At 27.5% G+C, this 27,645-nt stretch overlaps 2 protein-coding genes across 2 annotated transcripts; both read left to right on the plus strand.

The window, feature by feature from the left end:
• The first annotated feature begins 7,655 nt into the window (after positions 1-7,655).
• On the plus strand, positions 7,656-10,204 carry LOC122851809 (carbonic anhydrase 1-like). The gene is made up of 5 exons (XM_044151274.1): positions 7,656-8,682; positions 8,822-9,055; positions 9,132-9,382; positions 9,479-9,709; positions 9,787-10,204. Exons 1-5 carry the CDS (start codon positions 8,622-8,624, stop codon positions 9,886-9,888), a joined length of 879 nt encoding a protein of 292 aa, XP_044007209.1. The 5' UTR covers positions 7,656-8,621; the 3' UTR covers positions 9,889-10,204.
• A 6,028-nt stretch (positions 10,205-16,232) lies between these two features.
• On the plus strand, positions 16,233-21,259 carry LOC122851810. Its single transcript, XM_044151275.1, has 8 exons — positions 16,233-16,538; positions 16,625-16,826; positions 16,889-17,105; positions 19,551-19,702; positions 19,777-19,965; positions 20,025-20,252; positions 20,365-20,682; positions 20,759-21,259. The coding sequence occupies exons 1-8, from the start codon at positions 16,333-16,335 to the stop codon at positions 20,801-20,803; spliced, it is 1,557 nt and encodes a 518-aa protein (XP_044007210.1). The 5' UTR covers positions 16,233-16,332; the 3' UTR covers positions 20,804-21,259.
• The last annotated feature ends 6,386 nt before the right edge of the window (positions 21,260-27,645 follow it).

The raw sequence follows: 27,645 nt of genomic DNA on the forward strand, positions 1-27,645 counted from the left end.
TTTGTACTATTGTATTGACTTTATGTATCTTACTTCTAATCAAATATTGAGTTTTTGTTAATAATACATGATCGAAAAGACAATTTTTATAATCCTCGAAAGTGATTTCTTTTAAAGTTGAACTTTTAACACCTTCGGCTTTTTTAGTATCTTTTTCTTCTCCAAGAACACGAAATGTATAAAGTTTAGCTCTCAAACCAATAAACTCAATCATAATTTTTCCACAGCTTTCATCTCTCATAAGTCCAAGTACTTTTTTATTTACACAAGGCATTCCAAAAATATTGTCTTGGAAATAATCAGAAGTATCAAATTTTTCCAAACTTTTTTTCATTTCTTCATAAATATTAAAATTAAAATTATATAGTAAACTATCTGTATCATGATACATTTATTTTGCATTATTACCGAATTTAGATTTAATATAGTTATAATGAAAATCATAGAGACATGTATGAGACTCGTATTTCTTTTTCATTAAATAAAAGTTGTTCAACATCTGTTAATAGTTCCAATTCTATACCGGTACATTTCAGCATACAATCCCATGAAAATCCAGGTGTTGTGAAATAATGAAGTTATATGATGACAAACAGTTTTTACGGAAATTTTCGAAAATATCAGGCAATAACAAAACATCGTGTTGTTGTTATGAATCGAAAAAATTATTAAAAAAACCAAAAGATGGAGAATAGAATTAATATGTTTTGAAATAAAATTCTCCATCGATCTTTTTGAAAACGGTTCGTATCCCAATGGCATTAACGTATAGGGTCCCATCCGGCTCATACACGGCCTTTGCCACTTTGATAATGTCACGGAGAATTTCTTGTCCCATGCTATTGTACCACTTAAGCACCCAGACTCCAGTAATTTCAACATAAAGGCTATATTTATTTATTTATTTATTTATTTATTTATTTATTTTTTATTTTTTTTAGATTTATATAAATATAGATTTTTATAAATAAATAAATAAATAAATTCATAAACATATATCAAAAATCATAAACATTTATCAATTATCATTTATTCACTTCAATTAATATTCACTCATCAACTAACATTTGATCATAAACATTCATCAATTATCATTCATTCACTACAATTAATATTCATCCATTCACTTCAATTCACTTTAATTCACATTCATTAATTCACATTCATCGATTTACATTCACTAATTAATTCAAAAACCTATCACTTCAATTCACTAATTAATTTAAAAACTTACTTTGGCATTTTTGATAAATCCTCCATTCTCACTTATTTTTTTTTCAACGCTTTGGAATAACCGGAATATATATAAGCAGCTGTCAAAACACAATTGACGAATGAGCGGAGCCGCATCACGTTGCTACTTCCAGAAGCTATCCGAAGAATAATTAATTCCACTTAACTATCAAAATTCTTCTTACTGTTAAAAAAAATCTGCTATCCTTTCTTACTTTAAATGTTGTAGCAAACAAGCCTGCTACACAATAGAGATTATTGCGTAGTAGCTTGTTTACTAAAATTTCATCAGAAAGCATAGCACATTCCAAAAGTAAGAAGGGGAAATATTGATTTTTAGAATGATGAATTGAGGGATAGCAGCAACGTTACACATTCCAGGTCGCTGAGAAGGATATTTCCCTCTTTTACTTTTGGAATCTACCATGCTTTCTGTCTCTGATTGATGACGTCATTTGGAAGTTTCGATAAATCCTTTCGTTCCCACATCAAATGTTCAAGAATTGATGACGCCATCGTCTAGGGTTAGTGACATCATCAATTCTATATTCGAGAACTTTCGAGAATTTTCGATGACGTCATTTCGAAGTTTCGAGAATTCTGTCCCCTGCCCCCGTTCCCGTCCCCTGCCCCCTGCACTCCCTCGTCTATATCTAGAAACGGCCCTGTATAACTACTGTTCCCCAAGAGTAAACCAAGTATGGCCCATTTATCAATTCCATTTAAAAAAAATTTATTTATTATTTAACAATCGAGCTTTTATCGAACAAACTATTAATAATCAATTGAAGAAATTATCATTAAACACTATTGAGATTTGATTTTACCTGGACTTGAACTCGGGTGCAATATCCTGTGCGATATCCTGAAGCATTACCACTCAGCCACTTAAAAGTCTACCAAGATTTGGCCGATGATCGGCAACCTAGTAATGGCCATTAAAGAGTCAGCCAGGCTTGGACCATGCATTGTTGCCAATTATCGGCCTTTTGAGAATCAGCCAAGGCTCGGCCATGAATCAGAACCATGAATTAGCAGTACCAGAATGAGCCAGTTGTTTGCCAATGATGAACCATGAATAGCCCATGCCTGGCTAGCAATCATTGGGTGCTATTGATGGGCCAATGCATGGCCGTGTTGTCAGTCTTGGCGATTCCTACACGGGATTGGCAATTTGTGTAGCATAAAAAAAATTAGTGTGTGTCGTGTGTAGCACCCTGTGTGTAGCACCCTAACTGTTCCGTAGGAGTATTTTCTTTATTTTATTTGATCGAAAATATGGATGCTTTTCTGTACTTTCAATTACATAAAGGAGAACGTCTTTTTTTTTTCGTTAAATGTTTTCCATGTTTTTTTCGTTGTCAAGTAATATTTGTGAGACCGAAAAACTAAAAAAAAATATCGTAAAGTCTCCTGATGAAGCGTCGTTGATTAAAACCTTGGTGAAATTGATCCGTTAATATTTACAATTGGGCCCTATGAGTTGTAACGTGACATGTTACCTTCTTACGGAATTTTTAGATTTTAATTAGGGTCTCGGATCTACAAATTTTTCAGACAAAGGGGGGACGGTAAACTTTATTCTATGACCCTAAAACATACCAAAAACGTCACTAAAACTAACGAAATAAACCAAATAACCAAATAACCAATTAACCCAAAAATGCACAGTAATCCAGATAATCCAATGATGTTGATCCGGACCTGAAATAGTAAATCTTAAAATTAAGCTGAGGGGTTTGCCTGGGGTCACTCAGTATGCTGGTTCCTGGAGAGACGGCCGGGTAAAGAATAGTAAAATTAAGGAGGTTATGCAGAAATTACTCTTTTTTTTTTTTAAATATAATGAGAATGTTCTGAGATTTTGTACACAAGTAGATCTTTTCATTCTAAATACAACGGTATAATTATTTTCTTATGTTGATCGATTAAATTTTTTGTAATTAATTATTGAAAATAATATTTGACATTGGCTCTTATGGAGATTTTAACCATTTTTTTCGGATAGAAAAAATGATGAAAAAGTCTTGAAAAAAATCGCACATATACTAGAAACCGAGTTTTATTAATTGCGCGAAAAATTTTCATATGTTGATCGGTCAATTAATGAGAAATTAATTATGAACTTTACAAAAATTAGATGTGGCAGCGTATGGCATGTTCAAACACACACACATGCCCGCAATCCCATATATTGTATACGGGGCGCAGGCGCTTTTCACTTTATTTTTTTACAGTGTAGCCAGATTTTAGTTTTGTCTGTGACGTCAGAAGCGCCCCGCAACACCCGCAATGAATTTGCGCATAACCTCCTTAAGTCAAAGACTTTTCAAGAGTCTGGGATGACTCGCCAAGAACCTCGAACCTCTGTGCCTCTGTGTCTGAAGGCAAAAACCGGAGAGAGCAATGTAGCTAGATCGTTGACTTATATAGCCTACGAGGTTTCCCTTTCCCCAGAAATACTCCTCTTCTTTTTGGCCAGCCTTACTCGATTAAATAATAATAATAATTAAATAAAAACATAAATAATAATAATATGAAATGATTTTAAGGTGGGCGAGTGCAACTCGTCACAGAGTAAATGGGAATATTAAATCGAATAAGGCCTACAAATCAAAAAAAATTATTACGATTGTTTTTGAGAAAAAAAATAAATATTACTTTGATTTAACATTGATTCGTTCGGTTCGTCAGTTCGACTTATTAAACTCAACCGCATTCATATTTTACGTAGGCGGAAGCCTTCGTTTTGATTGTTTTCATTATATGAATTTTAAAAAATCATATCTCCTGAAATAATATAGATAGGATGTTCGTATTAGAACCAAATTAAAAACTAGAAGAAATACTACAAAAATTCTAAACACCGAATATATTAAGAAAACTAAAAATAAGTCATGGATGCGATTTTTTGCCGAGACATTTAAAATTGCAAAATCTATATAATTAAGAGATAGTTTTTTTTTTGCTATTGTTAGAAATTTGTAAATCAACAAAAATTAAATTCCTGTTTTTTTATAACTCGTATTACTTTTCAAAAAATTAACTTATATACTTCCATTTAGTCTTTAAAATACCGAGAGTCACACTGTCTCGATAAAAAACGCTCCGAATTTGCGTTAATTAGTTACCAACAACCCAGGTAGAAATAAGAATCAATTTTTTGACTTCTCATATCAAATTAACATGTGAAGTCAAAAAGTGACATCAAATTGACTCTAATTTCTACTTGGGAATTGTTTATAAAAATAAGTAGTGTCTGGTATGCTCTAATAAAAGAATACACTCAGAGAAGGATATGTTAACATATGCCATGTTTAAATGGGTGGTGGCTGCAGATAAGTTTACATCAAAGATATATATATATTAACATTAAACATACGTATCTTAATAGTTAATATGCATATCTTAACCATTAAGATATCTGTAATTGACACAATTTGAAGGTTAGGTTGATAGTTGAAGACATTTACGTATGTAAATATGAAAATTTAATGTAAAATTAAGAATGAATTTACAAAAAAACTAAATTTAAAAAAATTTATGACAACACGAGTACATATTATATTATATTACAATTGGAATAGTATCACAATATATAATGTCAAAAAAAAAAGATTACAAGAAGTAGACTGATATGCGCAGGCGCATCAAAATATTTGGCCCCGTAAAGATACGTATGTTAACTATAAACATACGTATGTTAACAGTTAAGATATCTATGTTTATTGTTAATATATATATCTTAACATTAAACTTTTGTATGTTTAATGTAAACATATTGGTATGTTAACTGTTAACATATCCTTCTCTTAGCGTAGCCATGAAGGATTGATTTTAACGATTTTCTAGAAGAAAGTGTGGTTCTGAAAAATTTAATCAGGAATTTTTTGGGCGTTACGAAATTTCTTTATGTTTATTCGTTAAAAAGTTATTGAAAATATAAACAACCAACAATTTAATTTTTAACACTTTTTTTTACAAAAAAAGGGATGCGCGCATGCGTTAAATTTTTTTTGCTCTACCTGAAATGTTGAATCAAAATTTTTTTTTAATTTAATTTTCATTGCACATAAAAATAATAACTCTCAATGATTTTTTGACATTTTATTATATTCATTTAACACATAATTTGCGTCAATGATTTTTATGTTAAATTTTACATTATTTTTTAACTGTGTATACACAATATACTTTGAACATAAATAACGTGTAAATGAATTGGCTAATTTGGGATTTTCTTCAAAGAAAAATATGAATATTGGTTAAAGGCTATATGGTATAATATTTATCACTTTATCCGAAACGACATATATCTCATCCCTTTTGTTTCTGAACTCAACAGGATATTTAACATACCGTTTAGATAAGTTACACATACAACTAGAGGTTATTGAACAGGTTGAACATGCATAGATAGAAAGATATAGGCTTAAATGGTATATGTTAATGTAGAAATAGTTTTGCACATACCAATTGCTAAAATCGATGAATTTCATCTCTTACTCTTTGCTATCTCGTCCAGTACACTCATTGAATTTCACTTCTACCGTTCTAACTTTACAAAATCTAACGACTATCTAGTATGATCATCTTATTTCTCCACCCCTATCACACAATTTTAAGGCTCGTTAACGTATTAAAATCTCATCCATTCCTGGTACAAAATAGTCCTTTACTAAAATAGTTTTGAAATGCTATTTCATACAACAAAAACCATAACTGCATGAGATTATACCGAATGGAATTCATAGTTTAAATGTTTCACAATGTTTGGTCAGTTTTCAAACATTATAGAAAGGCTTTATAATTTTCAATGTTATAATACTAAATATTGATTAGTTAAAAAAAATTAATTTTATCTTAACAATTATAAAATTTTAGTATTTAAATTTACAAAATAAAAAGCGTACAATAATTAATTTTCATTTATTAAACTATTTGTTTAAAATAGAGATTAACTCTTAAAAAATTTTTTTGTTTTTTGTATATCGTAGAAACAAATTAAAAAATGAAAAAATCAGTACAAAAATATTACCATTATATAAATTTTTTTGACTTTGAAAGTCTTTAAATTTTATTACTTTTATTTAACAATTTTTATCATCTATCTAAATGAAAATTAATTATCATTGTTATCACATGTGTGTAAAAATAAATATATACATTCTGTGAGGGTTAAAAAAATTTCAAAAATGAATAAAAATAATAAACATCAAGAGATATGAAATCAATAAATAATAATATTATTAATATTGTTAACGTGGCTTGATACGACCAACCATCGACATAAAATTTGGGGGAAGAAAATGACTGGTATACACAATAATAATATGTTGTACATTAAGCCAGACAACTACAACGAGTTTTGATATCATTTATCCAATTTTTTGTTCAGTCAAAATTGCCATAAGTGACTGTTATATTTATATAATGTTTACATACATGGAACATTGGATTTTGTGTAATAATAAAATTTTTATATTTAAAATAATAAAATAATTTATACAAAAACAATATAACAGAATATATATAGTTATGGATATTGAGTGATTAAATATATATTTTGTGTATAATGTATTTACAAATTCAATTATCCATTTATTATTTTAGGAAAATATGTCATGTGCATGAATATAAACAAGAATTGATGTGTAAAATAATAAAATATATCCGTATCCTTTGATGTTTGCTCAGTGGCACTTCAAAACTGACTGTAACTTTCTCTCTCTCTTTTTTTTTACTATTAATTAATCGTTTGGTTACATAAAAAGTAAAAAAAAAAAATATCAATGTTGAATTATTATTTGTCTTCAATGTTAAACTAAAATTTCTCCATTTATTTTTTTAATACATAAATTTATAAAAATTTATTTATATTCTTAAGAACAAATGTTGAAATAGAAAAATTTTAATTTTAATCAAGAATAGCAATTAAAATGTCAAAAAAAAAAAAAATAAATAAAAAATGTCAGCATATTTTTAAATGTTAAATTAATTTTTATCTCAAATAATAATTCAAGTTTTTTTTGCAAATTTTGATCTATTTTGACATTTAAAAAATGTTATATTTTATGTTTTTAGTATTTGAAAAAAAAACTCATTCGTTTTAGTTTATTATTCTGTTTTGTTTAATAGTTATTTATCAAAGCAGTGAGTTATAAGTTGTCGGAATATTGTGCTTCATTCAAAGAGAGGACAGTATATAGGTGTTTTTAATTATCAAAGTTATCCAATTAATAGGACAACTCGGAGTAGTACGGTTGATATATAGAAAAGATAAAAAAGAGTAATGAAAAGCAACTAAATTCAATGAATCATCGAGCGTTTGTTATATATTTTATTTTTACATTGACGCATACATATTTTCTTTAGTGCCAAACTGCAACCAGTATAGTAGAATACCAATGCTCTATACTTTTCAGCTGTGATTTGGTCGCTAATGAGTGCCCATTGAGGTATATAACTCATACTTTTCAATATTTTTTTCATTGTATTAATTAACAGAAAAGACTATTATTTCGATGAAAAAAAAAACTGGAAAACAATCGTACACGAATGCATCAGTTTTATACGGTATTCAAAAAACCAAAAAAAATATTTTATTTTATTTATTAAAGTAAGTACCTGACAAAAAATTATCCAAAATACAAACGCAATTTTAAATAATCAAAAGAGCGAATATTTTTTTATCGCTTGAAATATCTACCGACTCAACCGTCAATATGTTTTTTTTTTTTTTATATTTTTCTGCTTTTGGTTTTTTCATATTTTCGCAAAATTAAGAGAGCGTAAGAAACTACAGCAAATAAATTTTTTTTTAAATAAATTGCATTAGAGAATATTCAACCCTTCTTCTTTTTTTTTTAATTCTACTATCAACCCTTTTTTTAACGCTAAAAGCGTATAACTTTGTCAATGTATAAGAGCTCTAATAAACGAATTCAAGCCTTCTAAAATCTTGAATGAAAAGACTCATAACATGCAAATATATTATTTTATTTTTTGTTGTATTATATTCTACATCTTCAAGTTGAAAAGTATTATATACAATACCCGAGTATGATTACTTTTTTAATTAAAAATGATCTATTATTCTTCTAAAATGTATGAAATTGAAAAAATAATGAGTATAAAGAAATCAAAAATCATTTCGAGTCACAAGCCAATTTATTTAATATCACACTGATCGTAAATTGTTCAAAGATTAAATTTTTATGACTGTGCATATACCAGTTGAGTCAAGCTGTTGCAAAAAGACCTGGCTTTGAGTGAAGTAAACTTGAATAAAAAATTCTGAAGATTAAAAAATAAAATATTAATAAAAATTATGTGAAAATTGTTAATTTTAAGTTTTTAAATTAAAAAAAAACACCAACTAATTAAATATGTTGATAATACATTTTAAAAGAATTACATCTGAATGGATCTTATTACTATTTATTCAAGGTATGTTTTAATAAAAAATTATTGAATAAAATAAATATAATTTAAATTTATTCATTTTTGTAAATTTAAATTTTCATCATTTTATTATTTTTTAATTCAATTTTGAAATAATAAATTAATTAATAATATTGTTTTATAGCTGTCCTATCAGCAGAAATTCCATCATCTGTAAAATCACAATCAATGGTATCACCATACAATTATGAAAACGTTAGTGCATGGGGTAACCTGTTTCCAACGTGCATGGGACAACAACAATCACCAATTGCACTTAATAAAGATACAATTTTTTATACCGAAAGAACACCATTACGATGGATTGGATATGACAATCAACCGACTGAAATGACATTGGGAAATAATGGTCATACAGGTAAATAATATTATTGTTGAATTATCAAATAAAATATTGCAGATAATTTGATGGAATTAAAAAAAAAAAAATATAGTTAAACTCATTGGTAAATGGAAAAATGGTAACGTACCATATATATCTGGTGGACCACTTTTAGATGATTATGTATTTGGTCAAATACATTTTCATTGGGGACCAAATGATACATATGGAGCTGAGCATACAATGCATGGTTTTACATTTCCCCTTGAAATGCACATGGTACATTACAAAAGACCCTATGGATCAATTGGTAATGCATTGAAACATGTCGATGGTCTTGCTGTTGTTGGAATTTTATTTACGGTATAAAATCATAAGCCGTATTTAATTATTGAATTATTAATACACTGTAAAATTATATATTTATTTAAAAAAAAACGTTAATTATTATTATTATAGATTACAAATCAAACTGTTGTAACAACATTGGATCCAGTTACAGATTATCTTACTTATGTTTCAAAACCACATACAGTATCTAACATAGCACCCTTCAGACTTTCAATTCTTGGAGGTATATATTCTCCAATGGCATTCATGTCATATTCTGGTTCTCTTACAACACCACCATGCAATGAAGTTGTCATTTGGATTGTGCCAATATATGCTTGGCCAGCAACATCAAAACAGGTTATTAATAAAAACATTTTATCATTTTTTAAATCATTTTTAATTTAATATATAATTTTTTAATTATATGATTACAGCTTTCTCAATTAAGATCTCTTCAACTGCAAACTCATACCCGCTACAATAATCGACCTTTACAACCCTTAAATGGTCGACATGTATATTTTTATAAAACCTAACTATACATATATACAAAGTATCTATAAAATATTTAAAATACAGACATGTTTATACGTTTTTTCTTGAAAAATAAAGAAAACACAATATGTATACTTGTGGTTTTATTGTTTACTGGTATACGTATGAAAAGTACGTGACTTGGTACCATTCATTTTATCATTCAAATATTAATTCGTAGTCAAGAAAATATAGTACAAAAGAAACTCAACTGCTTACAAGACTTGAAGGTATATAAAGTCACGCAATACTAAATTTTTAAATTGTTGATAAATAGTGATGATTGTAAAATTTTTAAAAATAAAAAAAAAAAACCAATTAATCGTCATTATATTGATATATGATAAATTGAAAGAATCAACTAAACAAGTGTGAATCTCATCTTCAATTCAAATAGTTAAACAATAATAAAAGTTTTAAATTGAGCCTCATCGTTATTCCATTCATGTGTGATTTTGAATGGTAAATGAACATGCTGAGTCCTAATCGGATCATAATTTAGTTGGTAATTCAACGAGAACCCAAGGACAATTTACTATTCTTAACTTTCTTTCTTCTCTTTCTCATCTCGATGAACATTATATACATTTATAGATTATAATGAACACAAGATCCTCTTTAATAATCTTTTATATTATATTATTTTTCTCCTAATTTATTTACATTCACATAAAAATTTAGTCTTTATTTTATTGTAGAATACGTTAGTGTCACGTCATCACACTGCTAACTAACTTCGTAACCCCTTTCTTTCTTTAAAAGAGATAGTGGTGGGTTTCCTTTCTGTGCTTGTAGCAGTACGTGACCACATATCTCACTCCAACTTTATCCTCCATTTCTCGTACGAACACAAACACACACACACACATACAACAGCCACATCATCTGGACCTATCATCACTATTATATCTCATTCTATCGTTATTCAACTGATTCTCTGTCTTTTTTATTGACTCCTCCTATCAAACGAACCACCCACTAAAACATTTTCACTTGCTTTCTCATTTTGCCGTGTTTTACGTGCACCAATTCATGCAATCAGTACTCATAATGCCGCAATTCAGGATCCATTTTCCTGACACCCCTTATTACTACCATTTTGTTGAAATTCATTATTATACTTGTATGTTGGATTCATTACGAAATTGAAAGTTAGACTCAATATATATATATACAGTTTTTTTTTTATTTTTTTTTTTTTATTCATGTTTTTTGATTCGTCATGAAAGTACAAGAAAAGTTGTTTGTTAGAAAGGTGTTAATTGTACATGAACTATGCATCTGATATATGTACGAAGGTATATATTTGATGATAATACAAAATAATGCCGATTGCTGTAGATGGAGAAATCGTGTGGTCACGTAATGAATGTGTTCACTGAAATTTCTAGATGAAGCATTGCAGATGTGATTTAGGCTTCAGGACTGAGTGTAATTAACGATGCATTGTTTGCCATCATGCCATGACGACATTGCTGACGTAGTATATATAGTTCAGTGTGTAACATCAGACATAAATGTATATAGATGTATATACATATATATATAACACATACATACTAAAAGAAAAGATTTAAAGACAGTGTGGTATAATATTGTAGTGTAAAGTTTGATTCATTCGTGTAAGTTTTTTAACTTGCTGATTCAGTAAAAAGATTTATGGTGATGATTTAATGGGATGAAAGAATATCATCATGTGTATATAAAATGGGAATTTTCTCGTGTTCATAGAAGGGAGATTTTGTTTTTTGATTTCACCTTTTTTCAGAAGACCTTAGGGTGTCTTGTCGTTGTCCAGTGAAGTCGTACAGTGGATCCTAATACCACTGTAATCCTCTGCACCTTTTTCGTGGACGAAGGGATTCCACCCTTAGAGAAATGACTGGATTTAGGTATACATATAACGAGGAACCAGATTTTAGTTTTGTATTTTATCTGGGTACTTTGTTCTTCACTGAGAAGCCCATTCTCAAAGATAAAGAGACAAAATAAAAAAAAAATAAATAAAGGTGCGAAGGTTGGACGAATCGTTGAGATTACCTTGGTAGTCTTTACTAAGGATTCTGACTTTTTTATTTTACGTTAAGATGATTCAAAATGTGATGGGCTGTATTTTTTTTTTATTTTCTTTTTTTCATAAATGGACAGTATATTTATTCTCTTTACATATAGATTTATGAATAAATCAAATTGTAGATAAAAAAAAAAAATTCAAAATAAGGTGGTGAAGTGAACAAAGAGAAGAGAAGGATAGTGAGACTATATATACCAATCCCATGAGAACAATTTATTTAAGCGACCTTCGTTCAGCCAACAACATGCAGATTGGCTCAACGAAATTAGAAAGATAGATGCAAATTTGTGGACTGTGAGTCGACCATTCTGTGGAGTACATCATGTACGAGAGAGAAAAGAATAATATGGATGTAAAACCCTTCAGGCTAGCCCAGTTTTGTTCTTATCCCAATCAAATTTTTTTTTTGTCTATTCATTACACATTCATCAAATACCTTCCAGATATATATAATAGATAAAAATACTTTTTTGTTTCATGTTATATATTAAAACTAGAATGGTATTAATAAATATTTAACTGTTAAATTGTCACCTAGACAACAGCTTTTCAATTTTCTTTTAACAGAAAAGCCTTATAAATTATATACAAATTTTTTTTCAACTGAAATAGTTTTTTTAAACAATTTTTACAGCAAACGAAAGGTGAAGAAAAGTACAGGCAATGTTTGTGATGTGATAAAAAGTGTGTGCATGATTGAAAATGGTAGATTTGAGTAGGTTTTTTGATATAACACTAAGAAAATGTTCCAAAAATTTCAAGAGCCGACTTACAGACAACTTTATGAAATTATAAGAAAAATTATAAGTATTTTTCATATATTATATCATATACTTTATAATTTCATAAAGTTGTCGCCAGTCGGGTCGATATCAAAGGCACGGAACAGCAGTGTTATATCAAACTACTAAGCCATTTTAATAAATACACACTATCACATCACAAACTTTGCCTAACCATAGCACCTAAATGTTCACTTCAGATAACAATATGTATTTAAAATCTCAAGTCCAAAACTACTATTGTAAATCTAATAAATCACATATCCTATTTATAATGAAAAAGCTAAAAAATATACTCAACAATTATTTGAAGAAATTATTAAATTTTCCATGTTATACTGATACAAAATAATAATAATTATAAAATTTATTAAGTTTGATATTTGTTCTATTTATTGTAAATTTAATAATTATAATTAATATATAATATATTATTATAAATAATAATATTTAATAATAAAAATTAATAATCATGTAATTGAAATTTGATAATTGTTCATTTTGAATAGATTAAGATTGAAAAGACAAGTTCTAAAAAAAAATCACCTGAATTAACGCGAAAAAAAAGAACAAATTGTTATTATAGTCATAAATAATAGCTTCAATTTTTATACCTCGATTACCAGAACAACTCCATGATTACCACTCTAAATAATTGACAAAAAAAATTCTAGAAAAATGTCATTCATTCCTTTTATTAGTATAACTTTTCATTTTTTATTCTTTGCAAAATCCTTTTGTTTCATCGAGCCTTTGTTTTTATTTTGATACAAAAAAGATCCATAAAAGTACAACAGTTTGAAATTCGATTGCAAATGAAAAACAGAGAAATATATATGATTTAATCCAGAATTGTGAATAACATTAAAAAAAGATAGAAACTGCTGAGAGAAGATAGAACAGAAGGATAAACAGGAACAATGTATACAGTTACACAAAAAGATAAAATAAGAGAAAAAAAAAAGAGGTAGTTGCAAACGATTTGCGAGGCTTGTATATATGGAATCTTAAATCAGGGGCAAGTAGGTTGATGGGAGCCACCCTTATTTAGTGCTAAATGTACATTTAGCAATAAATAACCAGGAGCTTAACGGTAACCCCTGGTCCACTGGTCTTAAATGGGCCGGGGTGTCCGGCTGCTACTTGTTAAATCGATTTGTTATTTACTGATAAATTTCTTTTATTTAATTTTTTTTTTCTCACTTTATTTTTTGTACTATTTTTTTTTTCTTTTTATCTTTATAGCATTTTTTTACAAACTGTCGAAGCTTCAACTGATCCAGGCAATGTTCTTCAGCAAAGATTTTATGGATAAATTTTTTTTTTTTTTTTTACTATCGTTTGCAGGAAATCTACCGAGTTTACTCCAATCTTTGAAATGATTTTACCGATTCAAAAAGTAACCTATTCGCATATCGAATCTCCATTTGCAAGCCGATCATCTATGTGACATCTTGGTCTATGGAAATAAAAAACAACAAAGATTATTGAGATGCTTTAAAATAATGGCACCACGTCAGCAAATTTTTTTTTTTTTTTTTCTACAGATATGAAGGTTGGTATGTAAGTATAAGGTTTACTGAAGGAAACACTTTCAAGAGGTATATATAAAGAACTATGTGATACCACTAAAAAAAGGTGGAGTTTATTTTTTGTCTACTTTTTTATCCCCCCATGAACATCTTCCTCTTCTATATCACATTATTTTTTTGTTTTTTTTGTTTTCTTTTGTTTCCACCCTCTCGTATGACCTTCATTTTTTATTCTTTTTATCATTACTTTTTTTTTTTTTTTTTGTCTCCATTAAGGCTTTTTTTTTTTATGCAATTTGAGGCAAACTATTTCCCAAACGGGCACGTGAACCACGCCTGTCCCGTGTTTACCATTCTCAGGATAAATTGCATTTCTGATCAAATCGTCGTGATGATGTTTAACGTACCTCCCAAAAAAATATACGGTTGACAATTCGATCTGTGCTCTACGTTTTCTTTTTTCTATGATCATCAGTTGCAAGTTGATGTTCACCAGTACTACTAAGCTTCACATGTGATTTTTTTATACTGATTTTGGAGCATTTGATTAATTCTGAATTGGTATAACAAAATTTTTATTACCACCACAAAAAAACTATTTGTTTTTTTATGTCATCCATTGTAGTATTTTTTTTTTTTTTGCCCATTGAAACTTCCAACAGAATATTATAAAATTACTCAATCAGTTTATTTTCAGAGATAAAAAAAAAAACAAAAGGACAAACCACAGTAATTTTATTTAAATTGACAAAATATAATTTATAATTTTAAATTTACACATTAATAAACAATTATTAATTCACGAATGATCATAGAAATTTTGATGGTAAATCGTTGAGGCAAGCTTATGATTAACGATGTGAAAATTTACGAAATTGAATTTCTGCAGCTCAATGAAAACTACTTAGGCAAGTTATATATAGTTACCCAGTAACGATCATATTAATGACTTTTTCAATATGCGTATTGGTATGTTTATAAAAATATAAGTTGAAATATAATTGTGTATCAAAAATAGGTATGATAAAAGGACCTGTATAAAATATACAAAGAGCAAAACTGTTAACTAACGAGCGACAGACGATATCGTTCATCTTTCCTTTCACTTTAATTATGCTTCACTAATTATGCTTAGTAATTGCAACTCTTGTTATTGGAGACTACTGGTCTAAAAACATATATATATATATAATCAGTCAAAACCAAAGCAGTAACAGCAGCCTTCTGATGATCATCATCATTATCAAGGTGTTAAAATTTTACAAAAGGTTAATGTTATTTTCAATTTATTATATTTTACCTTGTTTTATTAATTATTCTCTCATCTATAAACTTCTATTTACTCAACTATAAATTAATTAATTTGTTATTTTTAATTTTCAGTGTAAATAATTTTTTAAATATATATTTAAAAGTATATTCGAATAAAATTTAATTATTATCAGTAAAATATATACTTATTTTTAATTATTATTTCTAAAAAAAAAATATAATTGATTTTCATGTTTTTTGTGATAAAAGATGACAATTAATTGGTGATTATAATAACATATTTTTTTTTCTCCCAAAAGATAGCTAATAGTAATCGATGCAAATATAAAAATGCACTGCATTGGCGAAACTGGTAAAAGAAGAAAACGATTGAATAAAGAGGACGAGGTATTTTACTGTAAAATGTAATAGAAAAAAATATGCAAAAGCTAAATTGAATGTCGGTTAAATGGACGTAGTTGGACGATGTATATGTTAAAAAATCACGTAATGTCAATTCAATGAATTCAATACTAACTTTATTGAAAAAAAAATAAATAAATAAAAAAATGAATACAATTAAAAGCAGTTCATTTCTATAGTATGAGAAATTTTTTTAAATTGCCTGTGGCAAAAATATATATATATTTAAAAAAAAAAAAAAAAACATACTTTTAATTCACTGAGTGAAGTTTGTAACAATTTTTGATGGATTATCAATTTTTCGTTAAACTGAAAAATTGTAAATTCTTTTTTTTTTTTCGTAGAACTTAACCTCACAGCGATATCAGGAAATTTGACGTGAAAATGTTGAATTATTCATCATTTACCGAAGTTCCTGATACCGAAGGAAAATATAAAATTAACAAATTGATAAATTACAATAAAAATAATAAATATGATTGTGATTTCAATACAACTAAAAATTTAACATTTGATCATGTGTTTAATGAGAAAATACGAAACAGTCTTGTTGGACAATTTCTTGATAATGATGCTGATTTTCCTGATAGGTATTTTTAGAATAAATACATTTTTTTTCTTTGAATCATTAACAAACACAATGACACATTAAATTTTTTGTAAATATTATTTCCAGAGAAATAAGAGAATCAAAGATGGATATTTTTTTTCATAACATAATGAATATGACAACCAAAGAATGGGAAAAATGGAAAGTACAAAATAATTTCATTGAAAATTCACTGGAAATTATAACACAAGCAATTTCTGAAAATTTAATAATTAATAGAAAACTATTAGAATTAAAAATATTAACACTTCGTTTAATGGTGTCCAAGGTAATCACTAAATATTTTAATATAAAAAAATAAAAAAAAAAAAATTATTATTATTATTTAAGATAACCACAATTGACTCAAGTTTAAGATATTTTAAAAATTTAAAAAATTTAAATTTGGGAGGCAATGAAATTACTGACATAAATGGTGATCTTTTACCAAGAAAATTAGAAATGTTAGAATTGATGTCAAATTACATATCTAATTTAAATAATTTATTAAACAATCCTCCAAGTGGATTATTATTATTGGGTCTATCAAAGAATAAACTATCCACAGGTAATGACTCAGTTAAAATACTTTTACAATCGAAAAATCAAAAGAAAATTGAACACATAATCATTGCACTATAGACATCACTCACAATAACCAATTGCATGTTTTTATTTTTTTTTTTATTTTGACAAACAGCATAAAAACTAAAACGATAGTAAGCAGAAATTTTTCTATACTCAATTGCTTGCATTTTGCTAGAGTAAAATATATAACATGAATGCAATTCGATCGTCGCGTGTCGCATGCATGATTTAGGAAGCAGCAGTAGCTGTTCACACGTGTATCCCGCACCTATGTGGTTGGTTTTTTTTTTTTCTTATTGGTTATTTTAGTTGTACTATAACTGATAGTCACCCCACTCAACAAACTCAATGGTTGTTAGTTGAACAAAAAATAAATAAATAAACAAAAATGTTAAAAGAAAAAATATCAATAACAAATACAATGCTTCTCAGAACTGCTGACCCTTGCATGTGACAATCAATTTAAATCGAGTTATCAATAGACAAGCCAGCTAGTTATTTACTACATTAACAATAATTGAATTTTATAAATTTATAAAGACTCAAAAAGAAATTTAAAATATAGCATTTTTTTTTAATGTCAATATAGGTTTTACATTTTTTTTTATTAAATGCCAAATTTTTTAATCAACTCTGAATTGAACAATCTGTAACATGTTAAATTAAGAGACAGATATAAATATTAATTTTCAATTAATGTTTTGAATTTTCTCTTTATATTATTCGTTTCATTTTTTTTTTACATTTATTGTGTTTAAAAGAAACAATTTAGGGTGAATCTTTATTCAAGGATAATAAAAATTTAGAATTGAATTCTTGAATCTGAGACTTATATTTGTGTATGACTTTAAAAATAACAATATTAAATAAATAATAGTACTTTTTGTGTAAAAATTATTAAACTCTATTAAATTTTTTATTTAAAAAAACAAACAAAATTATTTATGTATATTCTTATAAACAATTGACAAGCTTAGTACTTGCTTTTGATAAATCCTAACAGTAGCTATAGAACAAAGTACCAGTAAAGTAGGAATGAAGCAGCAAAACCTTTTGCATACGAATCACTAATAGCTGTTTCAGCTTGAGATCCTCTCATCGCATTTTAACAAGGGATTTACCAAGCTTTTTCCTTCGCGCGTTTTGTTTACTACCGTCTTTTTTTAATACTAAAAAATACAATACTTTTTTTCTTTTTTTTTTTTGCTAAAAAAAAATGATTTTTACTCTTTAAATCAATTTTTATTTTTGTATTTATAGTTGAATTAAAAAAAATAAATATTTATTCCAGTTGTTGATATTGTTAATAATAATAATCGTAGTAATATAATAATGATGATACTATAGCTAGTGTATCAGCTGCTATAACTACTGCAAGTGTATTGTAATTAAGTCAACTGATCATGTTAAACCTGCTCGTAAGGACAATGATTATTCAAGTGCTGTTATTGCTCACAGTACTGCTACTGCAAAAATTAAAGCATTATCAGTGATAAATGAGAAGTCAACAAGCCTCCCAAGGCTTGCTACTTTGATGATTCTAGTCGAACAATGACGGTAGTCTGTTGGACATATGCTCATCAGTGATCATTACTCTTGAGTCATCACCTACCTGTCATTTATATTTTTTTGAATTTTTTATTATTACAGTTGAATAAAATAATAATCCCGGCTGATCTTTAACATTTTAATCACTGTTTTTATTATTTTTATCTATTTACTATCATATTCATATGTATTTTTTTTCCAAACAATGTAGGATTAAAACTGTCCAATATTTTTCATCATAATAAACATTTTGCTTTTATTTTCAAATTGAAATAAATATTGCACAGTAAAAAAACACAAATAAATATATATGTTATTGTAAAGATTTATTTGCTGACGATAAGCATTAAGCATTGTTGTATATTTCAGTAATAAAAAAATATACAATATTTAAAACTTGATAATCTCAGTGATATCTTTTTCAAACAAGCTATGTAAATTTTTTTTTTTTTTTTTTATATGAAAAGGGGTTTGAGTAACGAGTGTTTTAACAGGCACTAGAGATCCATTAGAGCAATTGAAAAATGGCCTTGAGTGGGTAATACTCAAAGTATGTTGAATGGTATAGGAAAATAGAAAAAGATAAAACATTGATACATATACTTGCCGATTTACTTGCTTTAGTAAAATCCAAAGCACTCATTCGACCATTTTCCCTCTTCATTATGTATGTCCCCTCACGTAAAAAAATATGTACTTACATTATTTATTAAAATTAATTTCCAAAATAAATTTTTTTCAAGGTACATTTAAATTTTTATAACACCATTTGATTTTTTATGACAAAAAATTCAACAATTGTTGTTTTTATACTTATTTTTTATAATATCATATAACAAATTTTGAATCTATCAAAACTATGTCTGGCTTGTTTCAGAGTCACAGCTGCAATTTATTGGAGATAAAATTTTTTATTTAAAAGTATTGGACTTGGAGGATAATGATTTCAATAACCTTATCGACATTCTTGAAGCATTGAAGCCGATAAAGACCCTGCAGTCTTTGATACTTGAGGGTAATCCATGCTCGGTAAATATTCACTCTTACCAGCATTAGATAATTTGTTGGTATTTTAGTGTAATAATCAACAACTAAAATTGCAGACTTGTCATGGATATAAAATTTCTATTGTTTTAACATTACCAAAGCTTTTTTATTTGGACAATAATTCTGTTTTATCATCAGCATATATTGAAGATGACTGTATATTGAACAATGATGATTTAAAAATGGGAACTTTTTTTATGTATATTTATAGAATAATAAACTTTGAAGAACCTGAAAGAATGAAGGTATTTTGTTATCAATTGATGGTGATTTATCACAATATTCAACGTTATTGATTTTACAGAAAATTCATTACATATATTATTGTGAAATTGACATTCCTGTGCTTGTTTCTGAATCCAGCACTGAAAGACAAAATTATTCCAGAAAATTTAAATCTGAAGAGTTTGAATGGAGTCGATTTTTAAATTTTAAGGAGCCTCTTTTAGAAATACCAGCTGATGAAAATGGCTTGAAATTTCTTAGGGATACATTTAAGTCAATCGTGACTGTACGTCTCATTGAAAAACAGGTTTGGAAAAGTTTGATAATTTTTTAAAATTCTCGCAAGTAAGTTTATAAGCAGAGCTGGAAAGTTTATTATTCATTGTTTATGAGTATTATTTATAGAAAATTGATTTTAGATGTCCCAAAATAAAACAAGGAGAAAAGAAAGTAAAAGTCAAAGAAAATCATCTATATCATCATCATTATTATTGGAAAAAACTATTTGTCAATTTAAATGTGCATTAAAAAATATGTCATGGTCGATTACAACTCAAGATTTTGAATGGTCTTTAGGTATGGATGACAAGACATTGGCTTGTGAATCAATCAGCCTAGCTTCGTTAAAGTATTCCGAACAAGGAAATGCTGAAAAATTCAATAACAATGAAAGCAGTATCTCATCAAATAATTGTGACGAATTATATGTTTCCTTACCAACAATGTTTACTATCCAAGTAAATTATAACATTTTGTATGGAATAAAATTATGCTCAATTGTGTTTACATTTGCAAAAAAATATTTTCAAATAGCTAGGTTTTGGACTTCAAAGATATCCTAAAATTGAAAAAGTATAAATATATCTCTTTGTAAAAATTGCCAAAGTAATAGAAGTACTTTATTTTAAATAAAAAATAAAGATAAAAATGACTCCCATCTTCCTAAATAGAATGAATAGAACATCATTGTCAAATTTGAATTTGAACTTATCACGAAAACGAATCACCAGATTTGCTCATAGTATTGAAATAACTCCCGAAAGATAATCTGAACGAATCAAAATGAAGAGCTCGTAGAAGAACCGAATAATAAAAAATTTTTAGTAACGGATTCGTTCTATTGAAAATTGAAAATTTTCAAAACTCCGGCGAAAGCCCGTGTGGTTTCTCTTGATTATTCCAAATTCATTTTAGTTTTTTTTTTTATTAATAATTTTAAATTATATGATTAAATATTTTTTGTTTTTTTCGCGCTGTTTTTCACCTGTCAAATTATGTACATAAATAAAAATACAGATGAAAAAAATTTGAGGTTATACCACTTGTAATTAATAATTTTATTAGATTCGTTCAAAAAAGAAATCAATACAAATATAAAAAAAATAAATCGTTCAATTTACTTTTTTTTTAACTAAACAAATCTTTTTTAGAACCATTTTGTTTATTACTTTTATTTATAAAAATTTGTCCATGGTAGTTTTTTTTTTTCTTTTTAATAATATGGTAATATAAATAACTATTTTATCGATCAAGCAAATTGTAACCACAGCAAAGAAAGTTTTACGCATGCGCTTTAAACTCTTTTTTGAAGAAAAAATGTTTAAAATAAAAATCGGTAATTGTTTATATTTTGGATAACTTTTGAACAAATTAACATAAAAAAGTTTTTTTGAGCTCAAAAAATTCGATATTAAATTCCTGAGAGCCACCCTGTCTTGATAAAAATCGCTAAAATCACTCCTTCGTTACTATTTTTCAACTGTAACATAGAGGATGATAGTGATTGTTATAAACAATTGCTGATATCTAATTAACAAATGATCAGAGCAAATTTTATCAAGAGAGGGTGGCTCTCGGTATCGAAAAGACAATTAATTTGAGCTATAAACAAAGCTTGTCAGTTAAAATTTTAAAGAGTTATGCAAAACATAAAAAAACAGCAATTTTGTTTTTTTGTTTATTAACAATCTTCCAACGACATTAAAAACAATTTTCAACTCGATTATTATAAATTCTGTCATTCTTAATATCCTGGCAAAAAATCGCATCCATGATTTGTTCTTAGTTTTCTTATTATTTGACTTTGAAAATTATACGGTGATCGTTTTTTGTTAATAACAAATTAACTAACAATTGAAATTACTTTTAGTAAGTCCCCGGTTTTAGTATTTTCATAGACAAATAATTTGGTCCTAATACGATTCTTCTAACTTTATTACTTTACAAGATATGATCATTTAAAAAAAAACGTGTATGAATTCAATACTATAGGCTTCGCCTACGTAATAATTAAAATATTTCAACCCAAGGCGTATGTTAGGGAAAACTTATTTGTTAGTCACCTAATTATTAATATTTTAGCGAGGATTGTTGCTATGATGAAATCATATCATTGATTTTACGTCTATTCTTTTTTACATGCTCTTTTTTTTTCAGTGCATGCAAGCGATGCGTAAACAAATTAAAAATGCAAACCTCCACTTTGATCACACTGTTGATAAAACCACGGATAATTAACTAAATGTAATTCCCTGCTGCAACCATACTGGTGATTAAATTCATTCTGTGAATGAATTATAGCTTAGAACTATTAATACAATACTGTCAAATAAAAATTCCGTTCAAAATAAATAAATAAAGAATCAGTACAAATAATCTATTAGATAATTACAAAATGATGAGCCCCTCAGCTAATATTTTTTTTTTTTTAGTCTTGTTTGATGACGTTAAAACTGAATAATATATTATTTTTTTTTAATATTTGTATTTCGATACGAAGTTTTTACAGTATTGAACGAGATTCAGTTATGAAAACACAGTTTTTCACCTAGAGAGGGTGTGGAAAATATATCGAATAAATATTGAAAGTATTCTATTAATAAATATGGATTATTTACGGAATAATAAAGTTCAGCCATCGATTGAGCAGGGACCTTTACCAATTCATTCATTTATATCGGACGATATCGACATTGAGCAACAAGGGAAATTGCAAAAAGTATACTAAAAAAAGTCTCAAACAAAAATTGTTGGATAAACTCGATGAATACTATCGTGATATTTAACAAACAAAAAGAGAAGTTGATGCTTGTGTATAGTTCACGCTCGTTCCAATGAGCATAAGTTAATTGTGGGCTAATTGTGCACAATATACATGTATATTTAATATTTATTCATTGAGAGTTTTCATTGACGTTTTCATAGATTCTCAAAATTACATTATAATTTGTGAGAGTAATGTTGAACAACATGAGGGACATTGATGAGGGCAGATGTTTCTTTTATTTATTTGTTCGATACTGATTTTTTTTTATAATTACATTAACAAAATATTTTCGCCTTAATGTTCAGTATGAGCCAAATTGATTTTGTATACTTAGTAAATGTTTTAATGTTTGTACTGGTTGAATAAGGATCAATGATTGACGTTGACACAGGAAATGATGTTAAATTTTGTTTTTCGATAGACGTTATTATATGATGAATCAGACGGATATCGATACCTAAAAATTAGTTTTTTTTTCGTAGTTCAATTGAATAATGTGTAAATAATTGTGTTTGTTACTGGATTTTTTTCCCGTCATGCACACAACTTAAGTCTTTGATTTTCGGGTTAAATAAATTTGTACTAAGTTACTATTTTACAGGATAAAGAGAATTTTTGGAATATTATGAAACCAATTATTGCTGTTTCACAAGTTTTTGGAAATTTTCCAATAAATGGCATTCAAAATTCAACACCAGATAAATATGTTTTTAAATTTTCATCGTTTATTACAAGCTACTCTTTGATGATTATTTCTTTTATTGGTATTGGTATTGCTGCAGCTTTTAATGAAGCAATTCATTCAACGAAAGGTTAAGTTTACATTCTGAATATATTTAATTGTAGATGAAATCAAATCTTTCATTTTTGTTTTTACTTTTGCAGGGAAATTTTTGTGGAAATTGTCAAATACGATTTTTTATGGATACAATTTTTTAGTGCTGCTTCTAATATTTTTTAAAACACCAAGCTGGATCAAATTGCAAATAAATTGGACGCTTGTTGAAGAAAAATTTGACAAGTAGATATTTTTCAAAGTTATTAGTAATCCATAGGACAAATATGAATTTTTGTTATGTTGCCTTTTGAATTTCCAAATTAGATTGGCTCTTGAAGAGTTCAATACGATTCTTTTTTTATGAACTAATTTTTAAAAACCAATTATTACTTGAAAATAATTATGACCAAAAGCTACTAGTTATAGTTAATTGAAATGTTTTTTTACATAAAATGTTTGTTTATACATTCAGTTTTTTCAGCTTTCAACAAACAACCTTCCGTCTACGGTCTAAACTACACACAATTTTACGGAGGTGGGATAGACGCGAAGCGTCCCACCTATAGTATTATTTTCACTATATGTTTTATGAATACCGCTCATAGCTTCTATAATAATTAAGCTAGATTATTCGTATTAGGCTCAAATTGAAGATCTCGACGAGCTCTAGAGCCTCTAATAAAATTAAAATTTTTTGAGTAATTATTGAGTGTACAAATGACAAAAGAAAAATGTAACGAAATCTTCGAAGCGAGATATTAACAAAACTAAGAAAAAATCATGGATGCGAAAATTTCACAGATAACAGTAAATAATGAAATAAAGATAATTAGAAAAAGTTTATATTTTTTAAAATCGAATTCGTTTGTTTATTCAAGAAAAACTGAAACGACATTTTTTTGGAACATACATAACTTTTTTAAAAATCAACTAAGAGGTTTTATGCTAGTTTAATGGATTCTTCGTCAAAAAATCTACAACCAGAGCCATACTAGAAACTTTTTCAACAATTATTTTTTTTATAATTAGCGATTGTTTATAAAAAATATCAGAGTGAGTAGTTTATAAAATAAAATGAACCACAAAGAAATCATTCAATGAGCTTAATTGGCTCAACAGCTTGTAGAAAATTTTCTAACAAATTTTTTGACTATAATATGAGATTTTTTAGTTGATTATTTAAACAATTAATGAAGATTTAAGCAATCATTATTTTTTTTTTTCATCATTTTTTTGCCATACGCATGCGCACTTGTGACTGTAGAGCATAATACCCACTCATTTTTACCAAGGTCTGTAGATTAATAGACGGCTGGGATAAGGTCGTCGCACAAGCATCAAACATGGCTGACCGCGCATGCGCACTGAGTCATGCGACGACCCTATCCCAGCCGTCTATTAATCTACAGACCTTGATTTTTACCATTAGAGTTTTTTTTTTTAAGATGGCAGATGGTAGCACTCAACAATTCTAGGAATTAATTTAGTTTATTTATTTTGTATTTATCCTGTTTTTTGAAAATTTGAGGTTAAAGTTTTATAAATAAATTTAATATAATGAATAATTGTAATATATAAAAAATTATTATATTACAATTCATTATTAAATAATAAATAAAAATTATAATTTCGGAGTTAACGCGTCCTCCCGCCGGAGTTTTGAAAATTTTCAATTTTCAAAGAGAATGCAGCCGTTACTAAATTTTTCACTAATTTTGTTTATCTCTGCTTCGATCGAGCATATATACAGTTATAAACATCCAATATCTGAAGCATCAGCTAAAATATATTTTAGTGCAATGGGTGAAAGATATTTATTACTTTTTGGATCCGTGGATAGCTTATCAAACAGTTGAGTATATTGATGAGATATATGATTAACGTTTTTCAAACGCATTATCAATTGATTTTTGTTTTAATAACAGATTATAAACTTTTTGCGGGAGTAATTGGTTCCATTATATACGTACCATGGCGACATTCACTTGGAACTTTTGTAATCTTTCAATTATTTTGGTACAAAAAAACCACTAAAGAATTATTGTATATTATTCACTACACGGAGAGAAAAAAATGTTTTACTATGCTACTGTAGTACCGGTGGATGTTTTCGGATTTTTGATAAGATATAATATTTTTTTTATATTTTTTATTATTTATTCTATATATTTTAATAAAGGCACATAGTAAATTAAATCATTTGTAATCAAACTATGGAACAAGATTTTTTTTACTGAAGACATAGTCGAAAGTACTAACGAAATCTTTTTTTTAAATAAACTTTAGATACAAAGTGCTATGTGTAAATTAATGATTATTATGTTAGCATAGTAGAATTGACAATTGACGCTCGTTAAAATAATCATTCGGTACCTAAATTCGAACAATGTTATTTATACTACTCAGCTATTTTAAAAAATACGATTCCCGATTTAATTTTTATTGTGAATTACGATATTTGAAGCGAATTTTACAATGTTCACATGGAAAAAAAAGCAGAAAGACGAAATACCAAACAAAAAAGTCAATTTTACGTTAATTCCGGTTAAGTCCGGTAGCTGAGCGGTCTAAAGCGTACCCGATACCACGTCAATACATACTTCGTCGGTTCGATCCCCGGTCAGAGTGTGAAAAAAAAAAACAAAACAAAACAAAACGAAACAAAAGCTTTTGCGTTATTAATACAATAGAAAAAAAATTGTCAAATTTTTAAAATATTTTATCAAATATATTTTTCACTATACAACATAGTACTTTTTATTTTAAACATGGCTATTTTTACGATTGAGTATTATGATACTTACTACGTCTGATTAAAATTTTCAAACATAGTAAAACTCACTGTTTACATGATAAATGTTGCTAAATTTCCCAAAACATTCACCAGTACTATAAAACATAGTAAAATCCAGTGTTTTTTTTTAGTAAAACCTAATATTTTTTTCTCTCCGTGTATGAAATAGTCATTTCGATAGTTAATACTATCAATTCTAATTTGTCAGGTATCAATCGGTCTCGCAGAGAGATACAAAAGTCTTAACGAAGTTGTACGTTTTAAAATTTCAAACATTTCAACAGAAAGAATAAATTGGCGAAAAATAAAAAAAAAATATGTTATAATAAATGAACTTGTCAAAGAAGCAGACGATATCGTTTCACCGCTGATAATATTATCATGTAGCATGAATGTATATCAGATTTGCGTACAAACATCAGAAGGAATAAGGTATTTGTAAATTAATAATTCAATCCCAGGTAAAAATTAGAGTCAATTTGAGGTCACTTTTTAACTTCACATGTTAATTTAATACGAGGAGTCAAAAAATTGACTTATTTCTACCTGGGATATTCCTGAAATTATTGCAGATAAATGCTCAATATTCATTTTAGATCCGTGATAACTGAATCGAAAATACCAATATATTTTTTTTTGTCAATTTTTTTTATGGTTTCTCGAACGATAGCAGTTGTGTTATGAGCTGCCAAAATTGATGTTGAAAGTAAACATGCATTATCAATATTCGTTCGTTGTCATCCATCAGTTTTTATAGTTGAGGTTTGTTGATATTATTTATATATGACACCGTATAATTAAGGTTTCAATACGTCAATTCAATTGATAATAATTATTATTATTTCTATTGAAGGTTTTTTGGATTCAACAGCAATTATCGATTGATAAAGTTTCATTTACAGCAATGAAGTTTTTTTTCAATTACTCGTCAATTTATATTGACAGTAAGTATACATATATATTTTATTAACTACAGTTTTATCACGTTTTTATTAAATTTTTTTCAGATCACTGGTACCATCGTTACATATCAAATCGTTTACATGCAGTTTCTAGCAGGATATTAGATTCTGTCTGAATCT

Source organism: Aphidius gifuensis, linkage group LG3, assembly GCF_014905175.1.
Source record: "Aphidius gifuensis isolate YNYX2018 linkage group LG3, ASM1490517v1, whole genome shotgun sequence".
NCBI lineage: Eukaryota > Metazoa > Arthropoda > Insecta > Hymenoptera > Braconidae > Aphidius > Aphidius gifuensis.